Genomic DNA, 22,898 nt, shown 5'->3' with positions numbered 1-22,898 from the left:
GAAAAGAAAGGACGATTGTCTGCTTATAAAGGAAGTTGTGCAGATTTCCTTGTTGACATTATCTGATCTTCCCAGAAGAGCAGCTCCACCTGAATAAAATGAGTAATTCAGAGCAAGCTTGATCTTGACCATTCTTATACCTCTGAAAAAGATCTTGGTGATTTAATTAAGCGCATAAATTCTTTTTATTGGCAAAAATGCCAAAGGAAGCATCCCTCCGTCCAGAACCTTTTCTGCCAGCACTAAATTAATTTTCTTTATATTTTTTCTTTTTATTGCCACAAGAGCTCTTAACAAGATTAAAGAAACACAAAGCTCTGGCCTCATTCACTTGTTTAACACGTTACTGTCTTTGTCTAAGGTGGTAGAGATAAGGGAGGATCCGGGCAGAAGTGGACCCTACCCATCCACAGCCTATATTCACATGGGGACTTAACAGTGATTACATGATGTAAAAGAGAGTCTGCTTTGTGAGTGAGGCCTTGTCTGAAGAGTTGAGGAAGGTTTCCTTGAGGAAGAAATGACATCTGTGATGAGGTTTGCAGAATAATGAAGTAGCCAGTGAAGAGATACCTGAGGAACAGTGCGTGCGAAGGCCTGGAAACAGGAAGGAGTCCCAGAGAATTGGTTTTTTAAATTGCTAACCAGTGTTCATGAGTTCTCATAAACATTTTATTAGAATTATGTCAGCTGGTAGACTAAAAAGTAATTTAAATCACCTTTGGCTCCAGGAGGAACATGAACTAGGCTTTGAGATCCTCCCTTGGAATATGAAATAACTTTTAAGAACAGGCTTTGGAAAGAAGGATGAGAACTCATGGGCTGAGAAGAGAGGACCTGGCCCCTTCTGTGGAGGCAAAGCCTAACTTTGGAGACCCAAATTGGGGTGAGAATTGGGATAAGGTCAGCAGGGTGTCGCACTACAATTTTGGGAGAGGTAATCTGTCTCTGCATATCTAAACAGGAAGTCAAAAAAAGGCTCCATGAAGCTGCAGTGCTAACCCTTAAAAGAATTTTGGAAAATGTGGGCTATGTGGGACAAGTATAAAATGACTGACAGAGGAACCTTTTTGTGAGGCCGGAAATTGTTTTCTTGGATCAGATCATAGAAACATTCACTTTTCTCTGGCTTTTGATCCTTCTGCAGACAGAGTCTGTCACCTACAATGGACTTTGGGTCCGGTCTAATCATTTGTGCTTGTCCCAGAACTTTGATTATGAAACCAACAGAAGCATTTGCTTGAGAAAAATATAGAATTAAATGTTAAAAGGAATAATTTCTAGTCCATTAGGTTTTCCTCCCACTCAGATACCCAGAGGTCCTAAGGTACAGAATAAAACAAAACTTTAGACCAGGGTTTTGGTGTTTATTCCATTTTCACTGACTTGTTGCGGTACAGACACTGTGCTAGGCAATGTGGGAAGTACAGAAATACTTGCCTGAAGCTGCTTCCTTCCTAATAATGGAGATTCTACATCAGTTAAGTACATACTTTTCATTCTACTCTGCCAGGCTAATGCTCTTGTGCCAATAATTTCTTAGTTTGTAGAGCACTTTCACATACAGTATGTCATTTGATCTTCAAAATTCTATGAAGCAATTAGGTCATAGCCTTATTTCACATATGGTGAAACTGAGATTTTTGGTCGGGTGGCTAGGAAGTGCTGGACCTACGAGTCAATCACGGCTTTGGGATGAAACCTGCCATAGTTTCCACTGCATAATACAACCATTAGAGGTAAAGGCACCATTAGACAACACATAAAGACTGGGAACCCTGCTGAGTTAAAATTGTTCTCTGGAGCTCAAGTTCCTTAGGAGTTTTTCAGGGTTTCCGTTTTGAAAGTAAACTGGGATTAACTTTGAGTTTAAGTACTGATTTTTTTTCATATTTTAAGTTTGCATGAGGATAATAGTTCTCAGGAGAGTCCCTGTACTCTCCCTGTACTTTCATCTTTTCCCTTGAACTCAGTACCACTGACATTTATATGTGTCTTAAGTCCACTCACCTAGCCAGGTCTCTCAAAATCCAGTCCTGAATTTCCAACTGGTGAACATCACCACATGGATGGATCACCGCACCTCTAACTGAAGTCCCAAACCAAATAACTCACCTCCCCACGAATAAGCTCTGGGTCCCTTATCTGAATTAATTGCATCATTCTGTTGGTGGTCATTTTCAATAACTCCCTGCTATTCATCTCACCAAATTGCAGAGTTATCTTTTGTAGTGCCTCATAGCTATTTTCTCTTTTCTAACCCTATTAATCACAGACCAAATTCAGAACTTAATTAGCTTTCTTTGGATAATTACAATAACTACCTTCATGCCTCTTATATTCATCCTTCACACAGTCATCAGAGAAATCTTTCCGAACAACCTCAGAATCTGTTAGTGACTACTACCTGCCTATGGTTGATCTGAAATCAGTCTACCTTTTAAGTGTCATAATCCTCTACTCCCTCTCTAAACAAATGGTCTTTATTCTTGAATTTTATTATGTTCTTCCATGTCCACATTCATTTTCTTTCCTCAGCCTGTAATGCTCCTTTCTCCCTGTTCAGCCTTCAAGGCTTCGATTTAGATGCCCTTTCCAAGAAACCTTCACTGGTCCCCCTACTTGGATTAGCCCCCTCTTCTGTGCTAAACTTGACCTCAGAGGATAGCTAAAATTTGTGAGGCAATGGTAACCGAGGCAGTGGTTGTCAGCCATTTTTCACCACTGACACCTTCCCATCAGTGACAATGGTTCACTGTGGCCAAGACTCTCAACCAGGCAGCACAGTGCTCACCCGTAGGATGGCACCTCAGAATGTTGATTAAACAACAAGATCTAATTTTAACATGCCCTTCCAGGGGAGCCCTCTGCGTTCTGCCAGCCGCATGAGAAGCAATGACCTGGGCACTGATCCTCAGCTTTACAAGTTCAGAAACTCAATTTTGTCAGCTTATCCAGTGATAATTGGGCCCTAGAGTATTGAGTCATGCAACTCACAATCACAGGAGGATGATTCATAGTCCAGAATGTCAATTAACCAATATAAAATGGAGGATACCTTCCCTGTGCTGCACTCACTACTCATGACCCTTTTTCAGACCACTCTCTAATATCTAGATGGCTGAAAGCCAAATAGGGAACTATGAAAGGTTAAGAGAAAACTGGGCTGATGAAAGACCTGGTTTTTCAATCCCAGTCTTGCCACTGACTTTGATATTGGGCAAGTCAAAGCCTTTCTGAATCTGTAAACTTGAAATTGCCTACATCAGAAAATTGTCAGGATTGATTAGCACGTATGAAAGTACTTTGTTCATTATAAAATGTTTTTCACATAGAAGAAACATCAAATCATAGGAGATTCTTCTTGTCAAGGATTTATCACCTATTCTAGGGCTTGCAACACAATCTTTGCTATATTGAAGAATATGTTTCTATTTTTTTTTTTCGGTAAATTTCATATGCAGGGCCAGATATAGTGTACTTAGTACCAGATCATTGCTCTCCATCTTGACCCCTTCCTGTAAGCACCACATACACTATCATAATGTTGTTTCTAAATCATACACCTTTATTGTTCCTTTTAGGTTGGCTGTCTCCTGGGACCAGGCTGCTTCTAGAGAACACCAGAGTTTTCAATTCAGTAGGTCTGGGGTAGGGCCCAAGAATTGGTACCGTATTTCTAATAGATACCCAAATGATGCTGATCTAGGAACCATACATCGAGAACCAGTGATATAGTTTCAACGACAGTGGTCTTGGCTGATGCTGATAAGAAAACCTGCTACTTCCCTGCTACTGTCTTGCATTCACTCAGGTTCAGCTGAGTGCCTGTCCTTTCCCCACTTGGGTAGAAATTTATGCTTTTGTGCTCAGATCTCTGCTTTAGGGATTTGCCTGAGCTGTTATTTCCCAGTTGTGCAGACTCGTGTCTCTCTCTGGCTTTATCACTATGTCTTACTGCAGAATTCAGAATTTAAAAAAAATTTTTTTTAAAGATATAGTGTCATTTGGAAACATTTTCCTAATTGTCTTGAATGGAAATAGCAGGGAGCTTGATGATTCTTGGATGGCATTACCCCCTGGCAGAAAGGGAACCAGACAACCAGCTGACTTGATTGAAAGTAATTGGAGGGCAACTCTTTGAGGGCTATGTCTAAAAATATGTTTTTATGCTTAGGTTCTAGCACCAAGTGCCCAGGCATTGTTCTAAGGAATTTGTATCTATTAACACATTTAGTCCATATAGCATCCCTGTAAATCTCTATTTTACCTATGAAGGTACTGGGGCTCAAGGAAGCGGAGTGCCTTGCCTAACTTCACACAGCTTGTATGAGATCCAGGCCATTAGACACTAGAGTCTGAACTCTTAACCACTATGCTATGCCATGTAATACAGTGTTCAATAAGTTTGTTCAGTGTTATGAAAGGCTGTATGCTTCCTACTTCACAGAAAAAGATTAAGTCAACAGATAGTCAACTTCAGCTTTCTTTCTCCTCTAATTTATAAACTCATGTATATCCATATCTTGCCCACTTTCTTCCAGTCTCAAAAAATTTTTCTCTATTCAAAGCCAGTCCTTCCTTATGCCCCTGACCCTACCTCTTCCCATTTTTATCAGTTATTTAGTAACTTTAATCTCTCTTCTTACCCTCCTCCCCACCCATCAACTTGCTCAAGCATCTAAGAAAATTCTCCCTATGGCAGCGGTCCCCAACCTTTTTGGCACCAGAGACTGGTGCTTCTATGAGAATCTAACCTCTGATGATCTCAGGTGGAGCTGAGGCAGTGATGCTAGCACTGGGGAGTGGCTGTAAATACAGATAAAGCTTCGCTTGCTCATCTGCCACTCACCTTCTGCTGTACAGCCTGGTTCCTAACAGGCCACAGACCGGTACCAGCCAGCAGCCCCGGGGGTTGGGGATCCCTGCCCTGTGGGACCCAGCATTCACTTTTTCAGCCCCCATTCAATCATCCTCTCCTCCCATTCAAGCTTCTTGAAAGAGTAGTCCCCACCTCTAACCTTACCTCCCATTCTTAATAATCTCCAATCTGACTCCCACCCTCATAGGCTATTTAAACTGCTTTCACCAAGTTAACCAATGTGTTCCCAATTGCTAAGTGTTCTTATTTACTGAAATTCCATGCTGGATTTGATTGTTCTCTCCCTTTTGAAACTGTTCACTCGGCTTCCGGGGTTGGTTTTGCCTTCAGCACTCTATTAATTCTCCTTGGGGGACCCTATCCACTATCCTAGTTTCAAATGACTACCGCTTAGTAGTCTTAGTATCTAGGTGTGGGGAGGGAAGTATACCCATATTACCTTGTACATTTCTATTATCTTTATATGTCTTCTCACTAGATTTTGAGCTACCCGAGGGCAAAAACTCTTTTATCTTGATTTCTTCAGCTCTTAGCAGAGCCTGCTGCAGTAGACATATCTATCTGTTGGACAAGTTACCCTTTGTAAACTTTGCTTCACAAGTGTCCAAGCAATTCCAATAGATATCTCCAACTGTTTATAGAAATATTTTTTAAATTGTACAGGGTGTTATAGATGTGCAGAGAAGGTGACTATCATTGTTGGCCAGGTGAGACTTATGAAGGTATAGAAATAGTTAAAGACCAGACGCAGGAAAGGGAGGGATAGAGTACTAGCATTCAACACCCAGACCAGAGACCAAAGGGCAGCAACCAGAGTGTCTGTTGAAATATCAAGTTTGGATAAGGGAATAGAAGATTCACCTAAAAAGATAGGTAGGAATATAAATGTGGAGGGCCTGAAGGCTAAGTTAAGGAGTCCTGACTTTATTCCATGGGCAGGCTGGAGCCCATACTGAACAAGGTGCTCAGTGATCCTATATAAATTTGCCGGAAGAACAATCGCTAGATTGTAACCAGGATACACTCAAAGTGAGCAGACCAGTGAGACACTGTGAAGAGCAAAGTGAGAGCCTGATACTGTGTGGTAGCACCAGCAACTACAAAGAGAACAGATGCAGTACTAGACAGATTTCATCGAATCTAAGAAATATGCATATTGAAACATTTTTTGAAATTAATCTCATGGTTTACTGCATGTCTTAATTTGATTGATAGCATTTCTTTCTTAACATATATAATAATGGTTATCTTAAAGCTGATGTCTTAGATTCAGTGAATACAATAACTAGATGTAAGAAATTCAAAGGCAAAGTTTTAAACCCTGCTGATTGGAAGAACTGTATTATTTATTCCTGACAAAGACGGAAGGGCATTTCCTTGATCCCTGTATAGGTGTCTAACCAGACCTTCTGCTTGAGCAATGACCCATAGACATTGCTGCTCACTCACTTTCCCCATCTGAACTTTCTAATAATTAAAAATAAGAGGAAGCACTTATTGATGTCAGCTCCTATCTGTTCGAGAAGAGGTTTCGGTGGTGAGACGCCCAGTTGGAAGAATGCACAAGGGACCGACATGAGAATGAAACAGCAGGCACTAACTTTATTGTGGGGAGCGCAGTTCTATTGCAGGGAGTGCAGTTCTATTGTAGGGAGTGGGCTTCTGCTCTTCTGCTCCCCTTCTGCTCCCCAGGGGACTGCATGGCTCCACATATATCAGAGTACAATAGTGGCATTCAGCCATACATACATGATAAATAACCTGAATTATGTTTGCATATTTTAGGCGCAGGCACCTACTAATGTTAACATTCTAAATCTGGGGTCCTATTCCTAGCCACAAGCCTGGATCACAGCCAGACCTGGGACCCACAAATGACAATTTTAATATGAACATTTATTTGACCCTCAAGAAATTGTCATAATATTAAGGGAAGGGCAAGTTGCCATCGAAAGGAGCACGCTTGGGGATAGATGGCATGTAGTTTCTGGATCCAGGCGAGACACGAATACACCAAAGCAAATGATAACATCAGTCATTTGAACAATCGGAACTTCTTCAAATACTGGGTCACTTCTTCCTTGGGGTAGGGACGGAGTGCAATGCAAGTGGCAATATTCTCTGGCTGCTCCAGCCACAGTATGTGGTTGATGTTCTTCTGTTGCAGCGTCTCAGCCAGCTCCTTTAGGGTGGCCTCATCTGGTGCCTAAAAGGAGCAGAACACAGAACACAGAACACAGACTGAATAGCCCATTTAGGAATCTCAAAAGGCAATGAAAAAAAAAAAAGTATGGTGGGGGGTTCCTCTTAACTGAAAGGGAATTACAGCTCTGCCAAAGGAGCTGTAGCGTATGTCTCCAGAAGCAACAGCTGCTTCTTTGCTCCATTTTCCATTTACGCTTTGTAGGGCCTTATAAGCTGCCTGGGGACAAGGGGACAGGGAGAAGGAGAGAGGCTTACTATGCTTGTTTATAATGAAGAGTTTTCCTTCTTGAGACACTGTATGCATTGGGAATAATTAGACTCTATGCATTTTCTAGTTCTCTTATGGCTGGTGCCGAAACAGCTATTCCTAAACCTTCAGCCAGCTCTAACTTAAAGAACTGACTACTGGAAAGATTTCTTAAATCCCATTGCCTCCACCTCCCTCCGCCCCTCCCACCCTACTCCACCCAAACCAAGGATTTTCTTTCTGCCGCATAGTTCCTATTTGTTAACTCAAGGGAGGGTAAATTATTCTCTAATATTCTTCTGAAGTTGTTTCTCACCATCCTTAACATCCATGCCGAATCCCATTATAGGAAGTATTAAAGCCATCACTCAGAAAATCAAGACACTGTATTATGTTACATAGGGTATATTTTTGCCTATGAAGGCAAAAGCTGCTAAGATAACTCAAGCTTTGTTTTATCAAAGTAGAGGATGCAAGGATTGAGCAATAAATCTACCAAATCCTTTAGGCAGAGTCACACTGGAGAACTCATGGTCTTCCCCTCCCTTCTTCAGCATCCAGCAGCAGCACAGTATAAATCAGAGTGAGGCCAAACTCTTTACCACTTACTGATTGCGTGATCTTTGGTAAGTTATGTGACTTAGCTGGGCCTTTGTTTCCCCTTCATAAAACAGGGATGATAATGCTTCCAACAGTAGTGAGGATCAATGAAATCAGGCTAAGACCTGTGCTTGGCACACAGTAATCTTGGTATTGTCTTTTATTGGTCTTTATGGCTACAGCAGCACCTTAATTCAGTCAGTGGTAACTCCTAAGTCCCTTTCTTGAGTTATGGCTAACAACTAGGAATCATCGGAAGTCTTTTAAACTCAGGGGATAATCACTTAATCTCTGTGGGATTCAGATTGCTTGAGAAAAGAGTAAATATATTATCTGCTTGAAATCGAGGGAGAGGGTGATGTCTGAACCAGATGATTCCTTCAGGTCCTCTTCCTATAAAAAGACGCTAAATGAAAAGCTATCTGCCTACAGGTTATCTGTCTCAAGACATTTGCCTACAGATTACTTTTTGATGTTTCACTACCCAACAGCAATTTTTCTCTTGCAAGATAATCTAGCCATGAAGGGATTATACCCCACCCCTCCACTCTAGGATTCTGGTTTGCTTATTTATTAAAATAGATAAATTTTATGAGAAAAAAAGCTTTAAACTAGAAGCAATTTTTTCTTCACTGTATGTGTTTAATGTAGAAAAGGGAAAGGAAAAGAGAAGCACTGGAAAATAACCAAAATCTCACCACCTACTACTTAATATTTGGATGGACTTCCTTAGTTTTTCCCTTTCAAAATGTGGATCATTTTATATGTAAAAGTTAATTAGCATCACATTGTGCTGCGTGAAAAATTACTGCTTGGCTATCGCCCATGGGAACATAGGCTATCACCCATGGGAACATAACATTCTAACAATAAGCTTTCTGCTTCTATACCCCCGCCTGCACACCTGACCTGTGGGTTGACAGGTAGTGGATAGGAGAAAAATAGACCTTTGTGTTTAAGACAGAATGAGGAATGGGATTTAGGGCTTAAAAACCCTGTACCTGTACATTTTGGGGCTGCTTAATTTGGGATCTGCGTACCCCTGGCAGACCCAGCTGGCTGAATAAAGAGTGTGCTTCCTATAACTCACTGGTTTCTGGTGGTCCGTGTTTCTACCCCGGGCTGGCAGCCACAATAACATCATAAGCACTCTTCTATGCCAACTAAATATGTTCCAGAAACATGATTTATTCTAGTTTCATAATCCATTATAAGGACACAAATTAACCCATCCCTACTACTGGAAATTTAGTAATTTCCACATTTACCATTATAAAGCGCTCCTATGAACATCCTTGTACAATGCTCTTTGGGTGCATCTGATTATCTTAAGATACATTTCTAGTAACAAAATCAACAAAGAGTGAGGGTAAGATGTTTGGCCATCTGCAAAAAAGACCTTAGCGCTTTTTTACAACCCTGGTGTGTAATGTTTCAACTTAAACGAGGGTTTCACATTTTCAAATAATTTGGCGTCATGCCCAGGTAAAATCTTCAGTTTGACTTCACTAGCAACGAGTATCCCACGTCTTTATCGCTTCTGGGTCGGTTTTGGGGAAGGAGGTGGGTCAATACCTTTCCGCGCTGCCTTAAAAGGCCGGCCCAGTGCACAGGTAGAAGGGCGGGTCTCGTTCCACCAGCCTCCGCCCTCATAGGTATTCACTAAGAGGCAGGCAGATGAGGGGTGCCGGGAGCATTAATAACGGACTCGATATCTACCCTTCACAGGCCCTCCCCAGCCAAGGGAAGGCTCCCTGGACAGTAGCCCAAATTCCCCGTTTCTAAATGTTTTAGACCTCTCCGCACTAGCGGTGCTTCCACGCTGGGAAATTACTCCTCCGTCTCAAGACCACACCCACTTCCGCTCTCGGCCTCCTCAGCGTTCCTCCCCCCGGCCTGTGCCTCACCTCGAGGACCACCTTGCGCATGCGCTCCAGCTCCTGGAGGTAAGCAACCGTGTGTGGGTGGTCCCGGTGAACGTGCAAGGCCGCAGTGGCTGCGTGACAAGCCTGAGCTACCAGTGCGCCCGCTGGCCAGGAGAACGGTGCCTGCGATAGGTCCTTTCGTAACACCAAGTATTGTACCAAGATCTGCGGCTTAGCGCCAGGTATCGCCATCTTCCTGCACAGCTGAAATGCCTGGCCCGCTCCCCGGTGCATGCCGGGATCAGGGAGGGGCCTTGAGCGCTGCCATGTTTTTGTACGGTGAGTGCGCAAAGCATGCTGGGTCCGATTGGCTTGGATTTGAAGGTGAGGACGGCGGGAACTCTCGTCCCTGGATTGGGTGAGCTAGTGGAGAGGAGGTAAGGGGGAATAAGACCCCATGAGGGACGGGACGGTGACCAGGGTGGAAGACCAGACGGCCTCTTACAGCTCCTTACGTGTGTAAAACTCGGCCGAACCAGAGAGTTCAAGCCCTCGGGAGCGCGCAGGGATGGGGAGGCGGACGCCGCCGACTCTCACCCAGGAAATGGGCGGGAGGGATAAGGAAGGGAGAGTCTTAGCGATGACACTCGGGGTGTCCGGGGCCGACCGGTGCGTGACTGAGTTGTGTGTGCTCAGTACAGATAAGATTTTCTTTCCACTTTTCTTTGGCCAGCAAGGAAATCTAGGTCCCTATTACCGGTGCCCGGACAGCTTCATAGGAAGGCTCTTGGAAATCTGAGGAAGAGATGGAACAGGAGAATACTTTAAATCAAGACGGCCAGTCTAATGGAGGTATTCAAAGGGTTGCCTTTTTTCCCTTACTGCTGCTGCCCAGAGATGAGCCCCAAGTTGTGAAAGAGCCCTTTCCTCCTCTGATGTGTGATCTGTCCTATTTGGGAGCAGAATAGTAAAAGGAACGGAACCAGGCATAACGAGTTTCATTGCGCTTCACAGGTGTTGCGGTTTTCCAAATTGAAGGCAAGACCCTCCACTTGCAAAAAATTAGAACTCACTTTATTGGTGGTTTGGAACTGAACCCGCAGTATCTCGAGGTGTGCCTGTATTGAAAACTTAAACGGGCAAGCAACTATGATCAGTGGACAAGGAAAAATTACTTCAAATATTTCTAGGCCCCTGCCCCTTTTTAGACCAATAGGTTGCATGCATAGTATTTTCAGAGCTACAGTTCTAGCCAGCGAGGTTGCTTTCCTCTCTTCCCAGGATTTTTGGGGACCATTTATGCATTACTTCTGTGGAAGAGGCAGTGCCAGGCAGTGACTTAGGCATTAGTTAGGTCTAGGTTTGCGTCCTGGCTCTTTCACTATATTGTGGCCTTCAGCGAGTTATTTTATCTTTCTTTGCTTCAGTTTTTTTCACCTGAAAAAAGGAGGTGAATAATAGCATTGTGGTGGTGGCTGTGGAAATTAGATAAGTAATTCTTTTCATGCTTCTCAAGTAAAGCATTTAGCACATGCCTAATGTATAGGAAGTATTCAGTAAATGCTTTAGTTCTTTATATGCTTTACAAGTAAAGCATCTGGGACAAGTGTCTTAATACATGGGAAGTATTCAGCAAATGCTTTATTGTTAGAGTTGATTAGCATTATGAAAATATGACCTTTACAGGCATACCTCCGAGATGTTGAGGGTTCAGTTTCAGACCACTACAACAAAGCGAGTCATAATCTTTTTAGTGGTGGGCGTGCGTGCGTGCACATGTGTGTGTGTGTATGTGTGTGTGGGCGGGTGTCTTGCTTTCAATTTGTTAAAAATACATCTGTGAAGCCCAATAAAAGCGAAGTGCAATAAAACAAGGTATGCCGGTATTTGTCCCTAGTCAGTCTCTTGGGAATTGAAATTTGCCTCTGAATTTCTGTCCAGTGTGAGCTTGAAACAATTCTAAGAGAATTGTTTTTTAAAAAACGGTTTCTGAGAGAGTCGGCGAATTTGGTGACTTTATTTTCCTCTCGGTCGTAATTATGAATAACTGAGATTAGCTATATTCAGATACTGATCTCTTTGGACATTTGTCGTGGTTAGGGACTGCTTGTACATCAGTGTTTGGACTCAGAGGTTGCTGGTCTCTGATTTCTGTGGTCAGTACTTCTGGTTTTATAAATTGTGGCCAGTGTCTTAACAATTTAGCTGGCCATAAAGTTCTGAAAAAAGGGTGACCTTCTCTTCTTCCCTAAAATGCTTCCTGTTGCCAGAGTTAGAAACCCTTGGCTCTTGTGAAATTCCCTTCTTACTTTCCTCAGGTGTTTTAGCTCACTTGGAAAGACTAGAGACTCAAGTGAACAAATCCCGTAAAAAATTGGAAGAGCTGCAGAGAACTCAGGCAGTGGAAAGCACTCATGGAACGAAGATTCGTAAACTGAGAAGTCTGCGAGATAAACTGAGGGCTGAAGTGAAACAGCGTGAAGCCAGAGTGAGTAGAAGGGTGATTGTTGGCAGGCTTTCCCGTGACGCAAAGAACATGGTCTGGAAATAAGCATATTTGTATAATGTGTTTTACCTGTGATCTTACTGGATTGATTTCAGTCCTGAATTCCTCAAAGGATCAAACCTGTAGTCTCAACTAATACCAGTATCAACTAACAATTGTCAGGCATTACTGATGGCTCAGGCAAGTTCATAGTAGTCTCAACCTACCCTCACAGACATGAACCATGAACTCAAACTCAGCCTAGCTTGAGTCACTGGTACTTTTGTCATTAGTGCCATTTTTCCGTTACCCAGTAACGGAAAAGCCTCACAGTAAACTTTGACCCTTCCCTCTTTTCAGTTTTCTGTTCAGCTGAAGTTCAGTGAGCACGAACTGTCAAATTTTTCTTTAGGTTGTCTTTGTGCTTCTTCCCCCACTCCATTGCAATAGCTCAGGTATTATCCGTATCTGTTGTAAATATTTATCAGATGATTTGGATGCCCGGATTGTTGCAGTAGTCTGTTAGTTGATTCTTCTAGTACTTACACTTCTCCAGTGAATCCTACACAGCCAAGAAAATGCTTCATAAAACACTGCATCGTTTCCTTGCTCAAAAACTTTCAGTAACCGTTCATTGCCCGTGGGATGTGGTCAGCCTTCTTTTTTTTTTTTTTGCCTTCCTCCCTTCTCTTCCATTTCTCCCTTTACTTCCCTTTCTTCCTCCCCTTTTTTAAGTTATTAAAGAAAAATGTAAATATAAAGTACACAAATCTGAAGAAACTTTTACAAAGTGAACACATCCTATTCTACACAGATCAAAGTATGGAATATTATCAGTGACTCAGAAGTCTCCCTGTTGTATCTTCCTAGTCATTTCCCTCAAAATAACTGCTATTTTGATTTCTGTCATCATGCACTGGTTTTACCTGTTTTTAAACTTCATGTAAATGTTATAAGTGTGAACTTTGGTTTCTTTATATCTGGCTTCTTTAGCCGAATGTTGTGTTGGTGAGATTCATCTGTGTTGTTACATGAAGTGGTCATTTTATTGCGAATAGTAATACCATTTTATGAATATTCCACAGTTCATTTACCTGTTGTACCGTTGGTAACATTTGGGTTATTCGGGCTGTTTCGCTTTAGGGCTTTTAAGAATAATGCTGCTTAGAATACTCTTGTTCCTGTCTTTTGGTGTAAAAATAGACACTTTATTTAGTATAGATCTGATAGAATTGTTGGGTCATAGGGTATGCATATTAGCTTTAGTAAATACTGCCAGTTTTTTAAAGTGAGTGTACCAATTTTAAATTCTCAACAATAGTGTATAAGATTTCCATTGTTTTGCATTTTTATCAATACTCGTTTTAAAATTTTGACATTCTGATGTGAATATAATAGTGTCTCACTGTGGATTAATTTGCATTTGCCTAGTAACTAATGATGTTAAGTTTCCGTGCTGGACACTTCAAAGTCTTCTGTTGTGAAATATGCTTTTCAAGGCTTTCGTAACAATTTTAATCTTATTGTAGAAGTCTTTACATATTTTGGATGTGAGTTCTTTATTGGGTATATGTATTGCAAATCTCTTACACTGGCTTGCCTTTTCACTCTAATGGTGAAAAAGTCTGTTTTAGTAGGTCGATTTAGGAATCTAATTTTATGCTTACTGCTCTTGTCTCTTTAATAAATCTTTGCCTAATTTAAGTTCATGAAGGTAGTGTTATTTTCTGAAAGCTTTATTGCTTTACTTTCTACTTTCAGAATATAGTCCATCTGGAATTAATTTTTATGTATGGTGTAAAATAGACGATTTTGATTTGTTTGATTCTGTGTGGCATATATGTCAAATAGACCAAATGTATTCATCGTGGGGTTCAGATGTTTTATATCCTCACTGACTGACTTGTCTACAGTCATACACCGCTTAACAATGGGATACGTTCTGAGAAATGCATTGGTAGGCGATTTCGTCGTCGTGCAAACATCTTAGAGTGCACTCACACAAACCTGGATGGTATAGCCTACTACACACTTGGCCTCCATAGCGTAGCCATTGCTCCTGGGCTACAAATCCGTACAGCATGTTACTGTGCTGAATACTGTAGGCAGTTGTAACAGTGTAAGTACTGTGTAGCTAAACATATCTAAACATAGGAAAAGTACAGTGTAAATGTGGTGTAAAAGATAAAAAATAACGTACCTGCATAGGATACTTACCATGAATGGAGCTTGCAGGATTGGAAGCTGCTGTGGGTGAGTCAGTGGAGTGCAGGTGTAAGTCAAGGACACTACACTATTGTAGACTTAATAAACAGTACGCTTAGCCTACACTAAACGTATAAAACAACATGAGATTAAATCAAACACGAGAAAATAATGCAGTCAGGAGACACGTAAACACGAGATTTGTGACACTGCTGCTGGATACTGTTTTGCAGCTAACTTAATGAGTAGAAAGAGTCCACTCTAACAGTAAAAAGTTACATACAAACCGATATCATAGTCATTTATCATCAGGTGTTATGTACTGTACATAATTGTGTGTGCTATACTCTTATACAGCTGACAACACAGTAGGTTCGTTCGTACCAGCATCACCACAAACACGTGAGTAATGTATTGGCACTATGACAGCTATAATGTCACTAAGTGGTAGGAATTCTTCAGCTCCGTTATAATATAATGGGGCCATTGTCATATATGTGGTCCATCATTGACCAAAAACATGCTGTGTATGTATCAGTTACTGGGATACATGTGTCGAAATCTGGTTGTGGGGTTTGTACATTGTGTCTTTTGCATTCTGTTTTTGCTCCTTATTAGGTGCAAACAAATTTAGGATTATTGCATCTTCCTGGTTGAGTTAACCTTTTATAATTATGAAATGTTCCTTTTCATTTTAAACTTTTTGCCTTAAAGTCAACTTGGTCAAATATTAGTATAACTACAACTCTTGTTTAGAATTTGCATAGTAAATGTTTTTCTATTTTCACTGCCCTTATATTTAAGGTATACTTTTTCTTGTAAGTATTACATAGTTAGATATTTTTAATCCACCCTGACAGTCTGTCTTTTATTTGGAGTATTGAGTTCATGAACTTTAAATGTGATTACTGATATATCCGTATATAAATCTACCATATTCCTATTTTATTGTCTTATTCTTTTACTTTCCTCCTGTCTTGCCACCTTTTGGATTGATATTTTTATTTTTTATGTTATTACTCTTCTCCATTAGCTTATTAATTATATATTCTTTCAGCATTCTTTCAGTGGCTATCCTAGTAAAAACATGCATTTTTTTTTTCTTGAGTATACTTTTGATTAGGACTTTTATGACTTTCTGGGTAATGTAGAACCTTCTAACATCTTGACTTTTCTCTCCCACACACATACTTCTCATGCTAATTCTACATATACATATACTCTATGAAACATTTTTGTACAGTCACTATTCCTTTAAAGTTATACACATATTTACCCTTTTCAGTGCTTTTTATTACATCTGGCAGTTCCAAATTTCTGTCTGGGATCCTCAGCATAAGTAGCTTCTTTTGGTACTTTTTTTAATTGTATGCCTGCTGGCTGTAGATTCTCTGTTTTTGTTTGAAAATATCCTTATTTTACTATCACCGTTTTCATTTTTTTAAAGGATATTTTTGCTAGGTGTGGAGTTATAGATTGGAAGTTTTCTTTCATGCTTTAAATATATTTGTTGTCTTCTAGTCCTGTAGTTTCTGTCAGATGTTAGTATTGTTTGAATATAATGTGTTTTTTCCCTCTTTTTGAGATTCTGTCTGTCTTTGGGCTTTAGCAGTTTTATTTCTTAATGGGGCTAGGAGTGGTTTTATTTCTTCAGCCTGCTTAGTGTTAATAGAGCTTCTTAAATTTGTTTTTCATTTATTTTAGAAAATTTGGTTAGTATACCTTCAAATAATTCATCTGCCTCATTCTTATCCTCTATTTCTGGGGCTCCCATGTATGGAGTTCCTCCCTCCCCCCCGTTAGATTCCTAATTTTAGTCTCTGTATCTTTTGGTTCTGGGATGTCCGTCTGATTTTTTTGTTTTTAGATTCCAGCTCTTTGGTATGAGTTCTCCGTCTTTTCATCTGTTTTCGTAGCTGTGCCTGGTAACTCAGATAGTTGAATCCCCTTGGAGCTGTTTCTTTTGTCTTCTTTTTCCTCTTGGTTTCCAGTCATCTGTTCCTTTCTCGATATGCCTGGTAAATTTTTTGAGTCGATGGTTAAGTATCGTATATGAAAAAAAACGTAAAGATTCTGTACTGTGTTCTCTTCCTCCAGAGGGAATTTTAGTTTTTTACTGATAGGCAAATAGCACATGGGCAAATCGCCTTAATCCAGCTGGGGTGGTCTGTATTTGGGGTTGCCTCTCCTTCTAGGGTATAGCCTTTTTTTTAGGGCCGTCCGTTGAAAGTCCGGGTGTGTGTTGGGGACAGGTCTGTCGAGGCCCCTCTTAGCAGTCCCTGAACTCCAGATTTCGTTGTGCCAAAATCTCTGCTTAGCTTTTTAACTTTCAGCAGGTTCTTTCTCAGTACCCAGTCACACATATACAGTTCAAGAACTGGCAAATGCCTGGAGGCAGATTGCCTGCAGAATGTTGGGTTCCCTTTTGTACGGGATGTTGGCCCATAGAATGGCTGCTTTGGTAACCCTGGTGTCCAGTTTTTGTCTCAGTGGAATTGCTACAAAGTCTCGCGGGTAGCTCTCTATTTGGCCTGTATGCCTTGTGATAGATGCTCTGAGGGGAAAAACTGTAGGGAAAGCCCAGCTAAGCTCAGAGCATTTAGCTTTAATCTTTAATCTGGCTGTCTTGGTGGTTCTCTAATGTCTTCAACCAGTTTCTGTTTGCTTGCTTATTTTTGAAAGTTCACCCAGCTCTTACAATTATCAGAGAGAGGGTTAGTCTGAGAGCATCTGTGGGGCCATAGCTCTAAGTGCACATCTTAGAGTCAGTATTTCTGATCCTGGCACTTGAAAGCCTGAGCAGCCTGACCCATGCCGCTTTCCTAGCCTTGCCTCTTCACAACCGTTTTTGCTTACCCTGTGCTCATCCTAGACTTTCTTCACATCGTTTTATTTTGCCATTCACAATACTCTTTATTCCCACCAAATTCGTAATTCTTCAGGCCAGCACAATTTCTGCTTTTGATACCTAGCACTTTAACCCACAAGGTCCTTCCTCTACTGCGAATTCATAGTGCTGCCTGGCAGACCACTGTAGCCTTTCTTCATTCATAACATAATAGTCTGCATTTAGCTTTCTTCCATTTAGGTGAGAGCAGACTTCATCTTATGTCCCTTTGTACCCAGTTTGATTTGCTGCCTGTCTTGCAGGTTGAAGCGTGTACTGCCAGTGAAGAACCCGACCAGACATCGGAGAGCAGCGAGCGAGAAGTTTTAGAAAGAAAACGGGAAAGCGTGAAAGCCATTCTGCAGGCATATCGTTTTACAGGTTTACTTTTTTCTGGCCTGTTTCAGTCTGGGTCTCTTTGTCTATTGAGTTAGTTTGCTGGATGTGGTATTGGTCCTGCACCTATTTCTCGAGCATTGGTTTTGCCCCACTCAACGTACGCACACGGCTGGCATGCAGTTTGGCACCCTGTCCTGCTGGCTTGCTTTATACTGCTCATCAGATAGCTTGAACCCTTCAAGTCTTTGTTTCACCATTAAAACAGGAATTCATTCTGTTATCTGTGTTGCAGGAAGATTGTGGGAAGAACTGGGGACTGTCATAAATTATTTGACAATCAGAATAGGTAAATTAAAAATTTCAACAACTCAGAGTGAGCCAGAGTCAACAAGAGGAAAGAGTCTGATATTCTTTCATTCGACAAACATTTGAGCACATACTGTCTATACTAGGTAGTACCAAAGCAACTGGGATGCAGAGATGAATAAGATACTAACTTTGCCTAACATCTGTTGAGAGGTATTGTCTTGTTTGCCTCAGGGCTCAGTGGGAAACTGACCAGCCGAGGAGTCTGTGTTTGCATCAACACTGCTTTTGAGGGGAACCTGCTGGATTCCTATTTCGTAGACCTTGTCATACAGAAACCACTTCGGATACATCACCATTCAATTCCAGTCTTCATTCCCCTAGAGGAGATATCTGCAAAATACTTACAGACTGATATTCAGCACTTCCTGTTCAGTCTCTGCGAGTACCTAAATGCTTACTCTGGGAGGAAGTACCAGGCAGATCGACTTCAGGTACGTCTGGAACCTGATATAGTATCTTGTGGGCCCAGGATAGGCTTAACAGAAAGGAGGGGGGCAAGTTTTCTTTTGTATTGTAAAATGTTTTATAACTGAGCCAGAAATTTGACTATTATCCTTTTAATACTTGTTCATTATTTGTGTACAAGTTATTTTCCCCCCCTCCCCCTGTTGAAACTGGATGATGTTGATGCATGGATGCTGGTTACGGGATTATTCACTCCCAAATGGTGGTCCTTAAGGTTTTCTACCTGACGCTTTCTTCTCTTCACAAAGTGGTAGAGTACAGTTGCTGTACTTTTAATTCAGCAGGGATGGTAGAGTACCTGACGTGTTGTGCTAAGTGCCTTGCTGAACCTTGAGAATTATGTTTTCTGCTTTATCCATCTTTGCCTAAACTCTGCCCTACCTTAGGGTTGAGCGATTGAGCTAGCATGGGGTAAAGTGAATGCAAAGAGAATCAGTGATAGTATATGCTTAGCGCTTCCCCTCTGTGTGTTTGGAATGACACTGAAGCTCCTGGTTGTCAGTTAAATAAATTGATACGTGTATGTAGACACAAAGCATATCATACATATGACGTCAACAAAATTCTTGGCAGAAAGTTATTTATCTTCCTGCAACCCCAACCCCTGCCTGTTGAGTGTTTTCTGCAGCTCTTCCTAGGCTGCCACTGACTCTTAGTTATGTCTCTATCATTAGTCCCTTTTTCAGGCCTGCCTTTCCTTTATTTCTCTAAAATTTAATTAATGGGCCCTATTTTTGGTAGACAAGGAAGTGTCACAGCCACTCACTGCCTTTGGAGCTGTAATTGTCTGTCATTTGTGTCTGTTTTGATCCCCACCTCCATTAGAGTGACTTTGCGGCCTCTCTGGCTGGGCCCTTACAGAGAAACTCGCTGTGCAACCTGCTCTCCTTTACTTACAAAGTAGAGTCGAGGGGCCAGTCCTTCTCATTTTGTGCTAGACTGCTGTATAAGGACCTCACAATAACCCTTCCAACGGATGTCACTGTTACTTATCAAGGTAAGAGGAAGGATGCCTCAGTGGGGAAATTAGATAATATGCTCTAGGTTATTCGGGTTGAATGAAACAGGGTAGAATACAACAGTTGGACTTGAGAGACTTTTCTGTTTATGTACTATAAGCAGAAAAATACAAAGGAAGACAATAAAATACAAAGAATATTTTGTTTCTACTGGTTTTTCTCTTTGTAAGTAGTAAACATACGATTATCATAGCTTTCCCTCCTTCTCTGCTCCTTCCAACTCAGCCAGTGTTCTTTCAGCTTGTAATTTTTCATTGGAGACCCCACTTGAAGAGAGAGCTAATGAGGCTGAGTCATAGGGTCACTGTGGTGAGAGAACCAGAAGACTCATTTCACCATGAAGCCGAATGGACACAAGTCAGTATACATTTAGCTCCCTGGAGACTATTCTCTAAATGGGAAATTTTCAGGGCTGCCCAAGAGATTTTTTTTTGTGATCTTGTTTCAATTAAATGTACCGTAGTGATGTCACATGGACAGTAATAAAAAATAGGATAAGTTTTTTAGGGGGGAGAAAATTTGAAGCTGCCATAAGTTTCATACTATAAGTTTTCAGTTTCTCTGGAGAGAGTAAGTTTGTGGTCTCAAAATTATATTGGTCCAATAAGGGCCAGCCTCTCAGCTCTAAGCCAATAAAGTAAAGTGACTTGGGTCCAGAATATCAGTGATCCAGGTTCTGATTCCAATTACACTAGGTGAGACTGATAGAATCTGCCTTTTTTAGGGATGGATGCATTACCCACCTCATGGGAAGAACAGCGAGCACACCATGAAAAGCTGTTTTGTACAAAGCCCCTGCACCAAGTGTTTGCTTCGTTTGCTAGAAGAGGAAAGTTGGATCTGAGCCTGGTCTACTAGAATGCTGTTTTCATTGGGAATACATCAAAAGTGAGTAAACAAGTACACAGTCCCAAGCGAGGTCCTGGGAACTGAAAACTGTTGAAAAGCTCAGACTCCTTGCCTGGAGAATGTCCTTGCAATGAGGACAGACACCCACCTCATCAAGATGATAAAGGGGCAAGTTTGAGTCCATAGACAATGGCATTTTTGGACAATTCTCCATGATTACCTGGTCACTTGTTAGGATGTTCAAGATCATCTCTTCTTGGAGATGCTGATTTGACCATATGTTTTAGCTGAAAATCAGAATGGTTTGTGGGACAATAGGAGGCATTTTGTGAAAGGGAGTATGTACCGCTCAACTATAGAGTACTTCTAGCTTTTATGAAAGCTTAAGTAATTCTGCTTCATTCTCTTATGAGACATTTGAAAAGAGTTCTTACAACACTCTAGGTTCTTATGAGATGAATCGTAGTTGAGTGAGATGTTTAATTGTCGGAGCACTGTATTCTAGACTACTGCTTTGAAGAATATTGTATGAGAAAATACTGTGGGTAAAATAGAGTTCTGTATATCTAATACTTTGTTTCCTTAAACATCTCTAGAGTTGACTCTAAGCTATAAAAAAGCACGACCAAGAGTCTGCTCATAACTCAGTTGTTGCAAGGGAAGCAGACCCTTGCTCACCTTCCTCCTGCAAGCTCTAGGCCATTGCTGCACAGTTGTCCTCCTCACTCCTGGTCCAACTAGTAGTGTACCATTTCCCCTTATAACTATGGCCTTGGATCTGCAAGCACTTTTCCTTGGCTTAAGGAAGTAAGTGTAGAGCCAGTTCGCAGATGTGTTTAGCTGGCCAGGTCCTGCCATTTTAGTTCCCGTCCCCCTTTGCCCAGTCACAAGTAGGAGTCATTCCTACCCAAAGCCTAGCGCTGCATTCGGGCCTCATTTTTAAATGGGTACTTCCTAGACCTGATGAGTGAGAAGTAACCCACATGTGTGGGAGGAGCACAGGAAAGGTTCAGTCAGCTTGGACCATCACTTAGAGGAAAGCAGCTGGCTTACGAATAAAAGGTACCTTAGTTCATGCTCTCGTGCCTTCCGGGCCCTGCGAGGACCGGAGGTGTGAGTTAGCGAAACAGGAGAGGCATCAACAGGATTTTCACAATGATCATTCAAGTCGAAGAAAGCTTTTAATAAAACAGTCTTGTTCTTTGTCAATACCTGTAAATTCTCTTTTAAAGCAGTAGCAAAGGCGACTGTAGCAAGAGCTCAAAAGGCAAGGCAGTATTGGAAAGTTTGTAACAGAAAGTTAAAAATATAAATGTAGAAGATCTGTTTATATATTTTTCTTTCAGAAATAAATTCCCTTTCCCTCCCTCCCACCAGGTAAAAGGAAATATTGCACTTTCTGTTCTCATAACTAAGGTGACGGGTTCCAGAAGAACCTTTCAAGATTACCAGGACAAGGGCCCTTGCACCTAACTTGGACCATGTGGAGACAAGCAGGTCTCCAGCTTGAGCTCTCTTCAGGATGAAAAGCACTGCTTTCAAGTCACAGCTGGGAGCAGAGCATTTGCTGGCACAGTTGTCCCACCCTGTCAAGCTTCCTCTCAAGCTGAGCTTCCCCACCTGTCCCCAGCAGCAAAGGCAAGTTTGTTCCACCTGACATATTCCTGCTCACAGTGGCCATGGCCTCTCTGGGGGAGAAGGGCTGGTTGGAACTAGGGCTTTGGAAGGGCAGTTCCAGGACTAAGCCTACGACCCCGACTCTCGGGGGAAGCTACAGGCACACTAAGGATAGTGTGACCACCCTCAGCTCACATGCCCACGAACAAATGAAGGCTTGAGGCGCTTTTTAAACCTAAAGTCTATAAGTGTGCATGTCAACAAGTCGGGAATGTTGGGCATTTGACCTTTCCCAAGGCCCTTGATTCCAAAAAACATTCTCCCTTTCAGACTCTGGCGAGGCTAGAGGCCATTCAGGAGTTGTCTACCACCTGGTGGGGCAGTGTGACAGAAGAGCCGTTAGGGAAGGTGGCTGGCTTGTCACGGCCTTTCAAGAAAAAGGTTAGCAGCTCCCCTTTCCCTTTCACAAAGATGGGCCCTCGCCTCACGAAGCGGAAGCCGTACTCTCGGAGGATGGCCTGTGTGTCTTCTACCACCTGTAGAGAGAGAACAGTATAAGAGCTTGGGTTAGAGAGTAGTGCCAGACTCAGGCTACCCAGGTGGTACCCCCACCTGGGGCCCCCTCCACCGCATGCGCCAGAGCAATAGAACAGTGTGGTTTGCCTGGCTCGTCTAGTGCTCGCTCCTCTGGGAACTTAGACTTCCGGCTCCTGTTTCCTTTGCCCCTTTTGTGGTGCTTTCCCACCAGACCAGCCACTACAGGTCAGGGTGGCCTTGGGAGAGCTGCTGGAGGCAGGATGTTATTAAACCTGAGTTTTGCCAATGGGGTCGAAGTATCCTCTCTCTGTCTGAGGCATGAAGCAT

The 22,898-nt window shown here is 41.9% G+C and overlaps 3 protein-coding genes across 8 annotated transcripts in view; 1 reads left to right on the top strand and 2 right to left on the bottom strand.

The window, feature by feature from the left end:
* Window positions 1-6,046: 6,046 nt before the first annotated feature.
* Window positions 6,047-10,117, bottom strand: PTRHD1 (peptidyl-tRNA hydrolase domain containing 1). Its single transcript, XM_039887676.1, has 2 exons — window positions 9,842-10,117; window positions 6,047-7,088 (listed from the first exon to the last, which is right to left on the bottom strand). Exons 1-2 carry the CDS (start codon window positions 10,091-10,093, stop codon window positions 6,918-6,920), a joined length of 423 nt encoding a protein of 140 aa, XP_039743610.1. The 5' UTR covers window positions 10,094-10,117; the 3' UTR covers window positions 6,047-6,917.
* CENPO (centromere protein O) lies at window positions 10,000-22,861 on the top strand. 6 transcript variants are annotated; one of them, XM_039887674.1, is made up of 8 exons: window positions 10,000-10,138; window positions 10,533-10,651; window positions 12,118-12,287; window positions 17,640-17,757; window positions 18,256-18,515; window positions 19,375-19,546; window positions 20,293-20,456; window positions 21,795-22,861. In XM_039887674.1, the coding sequence occupies exons 2-7, from the start codon at window positions 10,606-10,608 to the stop codon at window positions 20,424-20,426; spliced, it is 900 nt and encodes a 299-aa protein (XP_039743608.1). In that variant the 5' UTR covers window positions 10,000-10,138; window positions 10,533-10,605; the 3' UTR covers window positions 20,427-20,456; window positions 21,795-22,861. The 6 variants fall into 6 exon arrangements, 5 of the variants coding, with proteins under 5 accessions (XP_039743608.1, XP_039743607.1, XP_039743604.1 ...); XR_005658329.1 differs by lacking the exon at window positions 21,795-22,861 and adding an exon at window positions 19,794-19,925 and having other exon boundaries at window positions 10,082-10,236; window positions 20,293-20,433; XM_039887673.1 differs by having other exon boundaries at window positions 10,085-10,217.
* Window positions 21,580-22,898, bottom strand: part of ADCY3 (adenylate cyclase 3) — a 68,074-nt gene continuing 66,755 nt past the window's right edge. The window contains 1 exon segment of the mRNA XM_039886948.1: window positions 21,580-22,570. Within this exon segment, the coding sequence (XP_039742882.1) occupies window positions 22,388-22,570 (183 nt within the window). The 3' untranslated portion in view covers window positions 21,580-22,387.

This window comes from Pteropus medius, unplaced genomic scaffold (genome assembly GCF_902729225.1).
Source record: "Pteropus medius unplaced genomic scaffold, Ma_sr-lr_union100, whole genome shotgun sequence".
NCBI lineage: Eukaryota > Metazoa > Chordata > Mammalia > Chiroptera > Pteropodidae > Pteropus > Pteropus medius.
This window is presented reverse-complemented; position numbering and strand designations above follow the sequence as displayed.

Excerpts from the sequence above, each read along its gene's own strand:
- PTRHD1 (XM_039887676.1), bottom strand. The coding sequence starts at position 10,093 with ATGCACCGGGGAGCGGGCCAGGCATTTCAGCTGTGCAGGAAGATGGCG. Across the intron at positions 7,089-9,841 it reads TGCGCAAGGTGGTCCTCGAG|GCACCAGATGAGGCCACCCT; the intron begins GTGAGGCACAGG and ends TGCTCCTTTTAG.
- CENPO (XM_039887674.1), top strand. The coding sequence starts at position 10,606 with ATGGAACAGGAGAATACTTTAAATCAAGACGGCCAGTCTAATGGAG. Across the intron at positions 12,288-17,639 it reads TGAAACAGCGTGAAGCCAGA|GTTGAAGCGTGTACTGCCAG; the intron begins GTGAGTAGAAGG and ends CCTGTCTTGCAG. Across the intron at positions 17,758-18,255 it reads GCAGGCATATCGTTTTACAG|GGCTCAGTGGGAAACTGACC; the intron begins GTTTACTTTTTT and ends TGTTTGCCTCAG.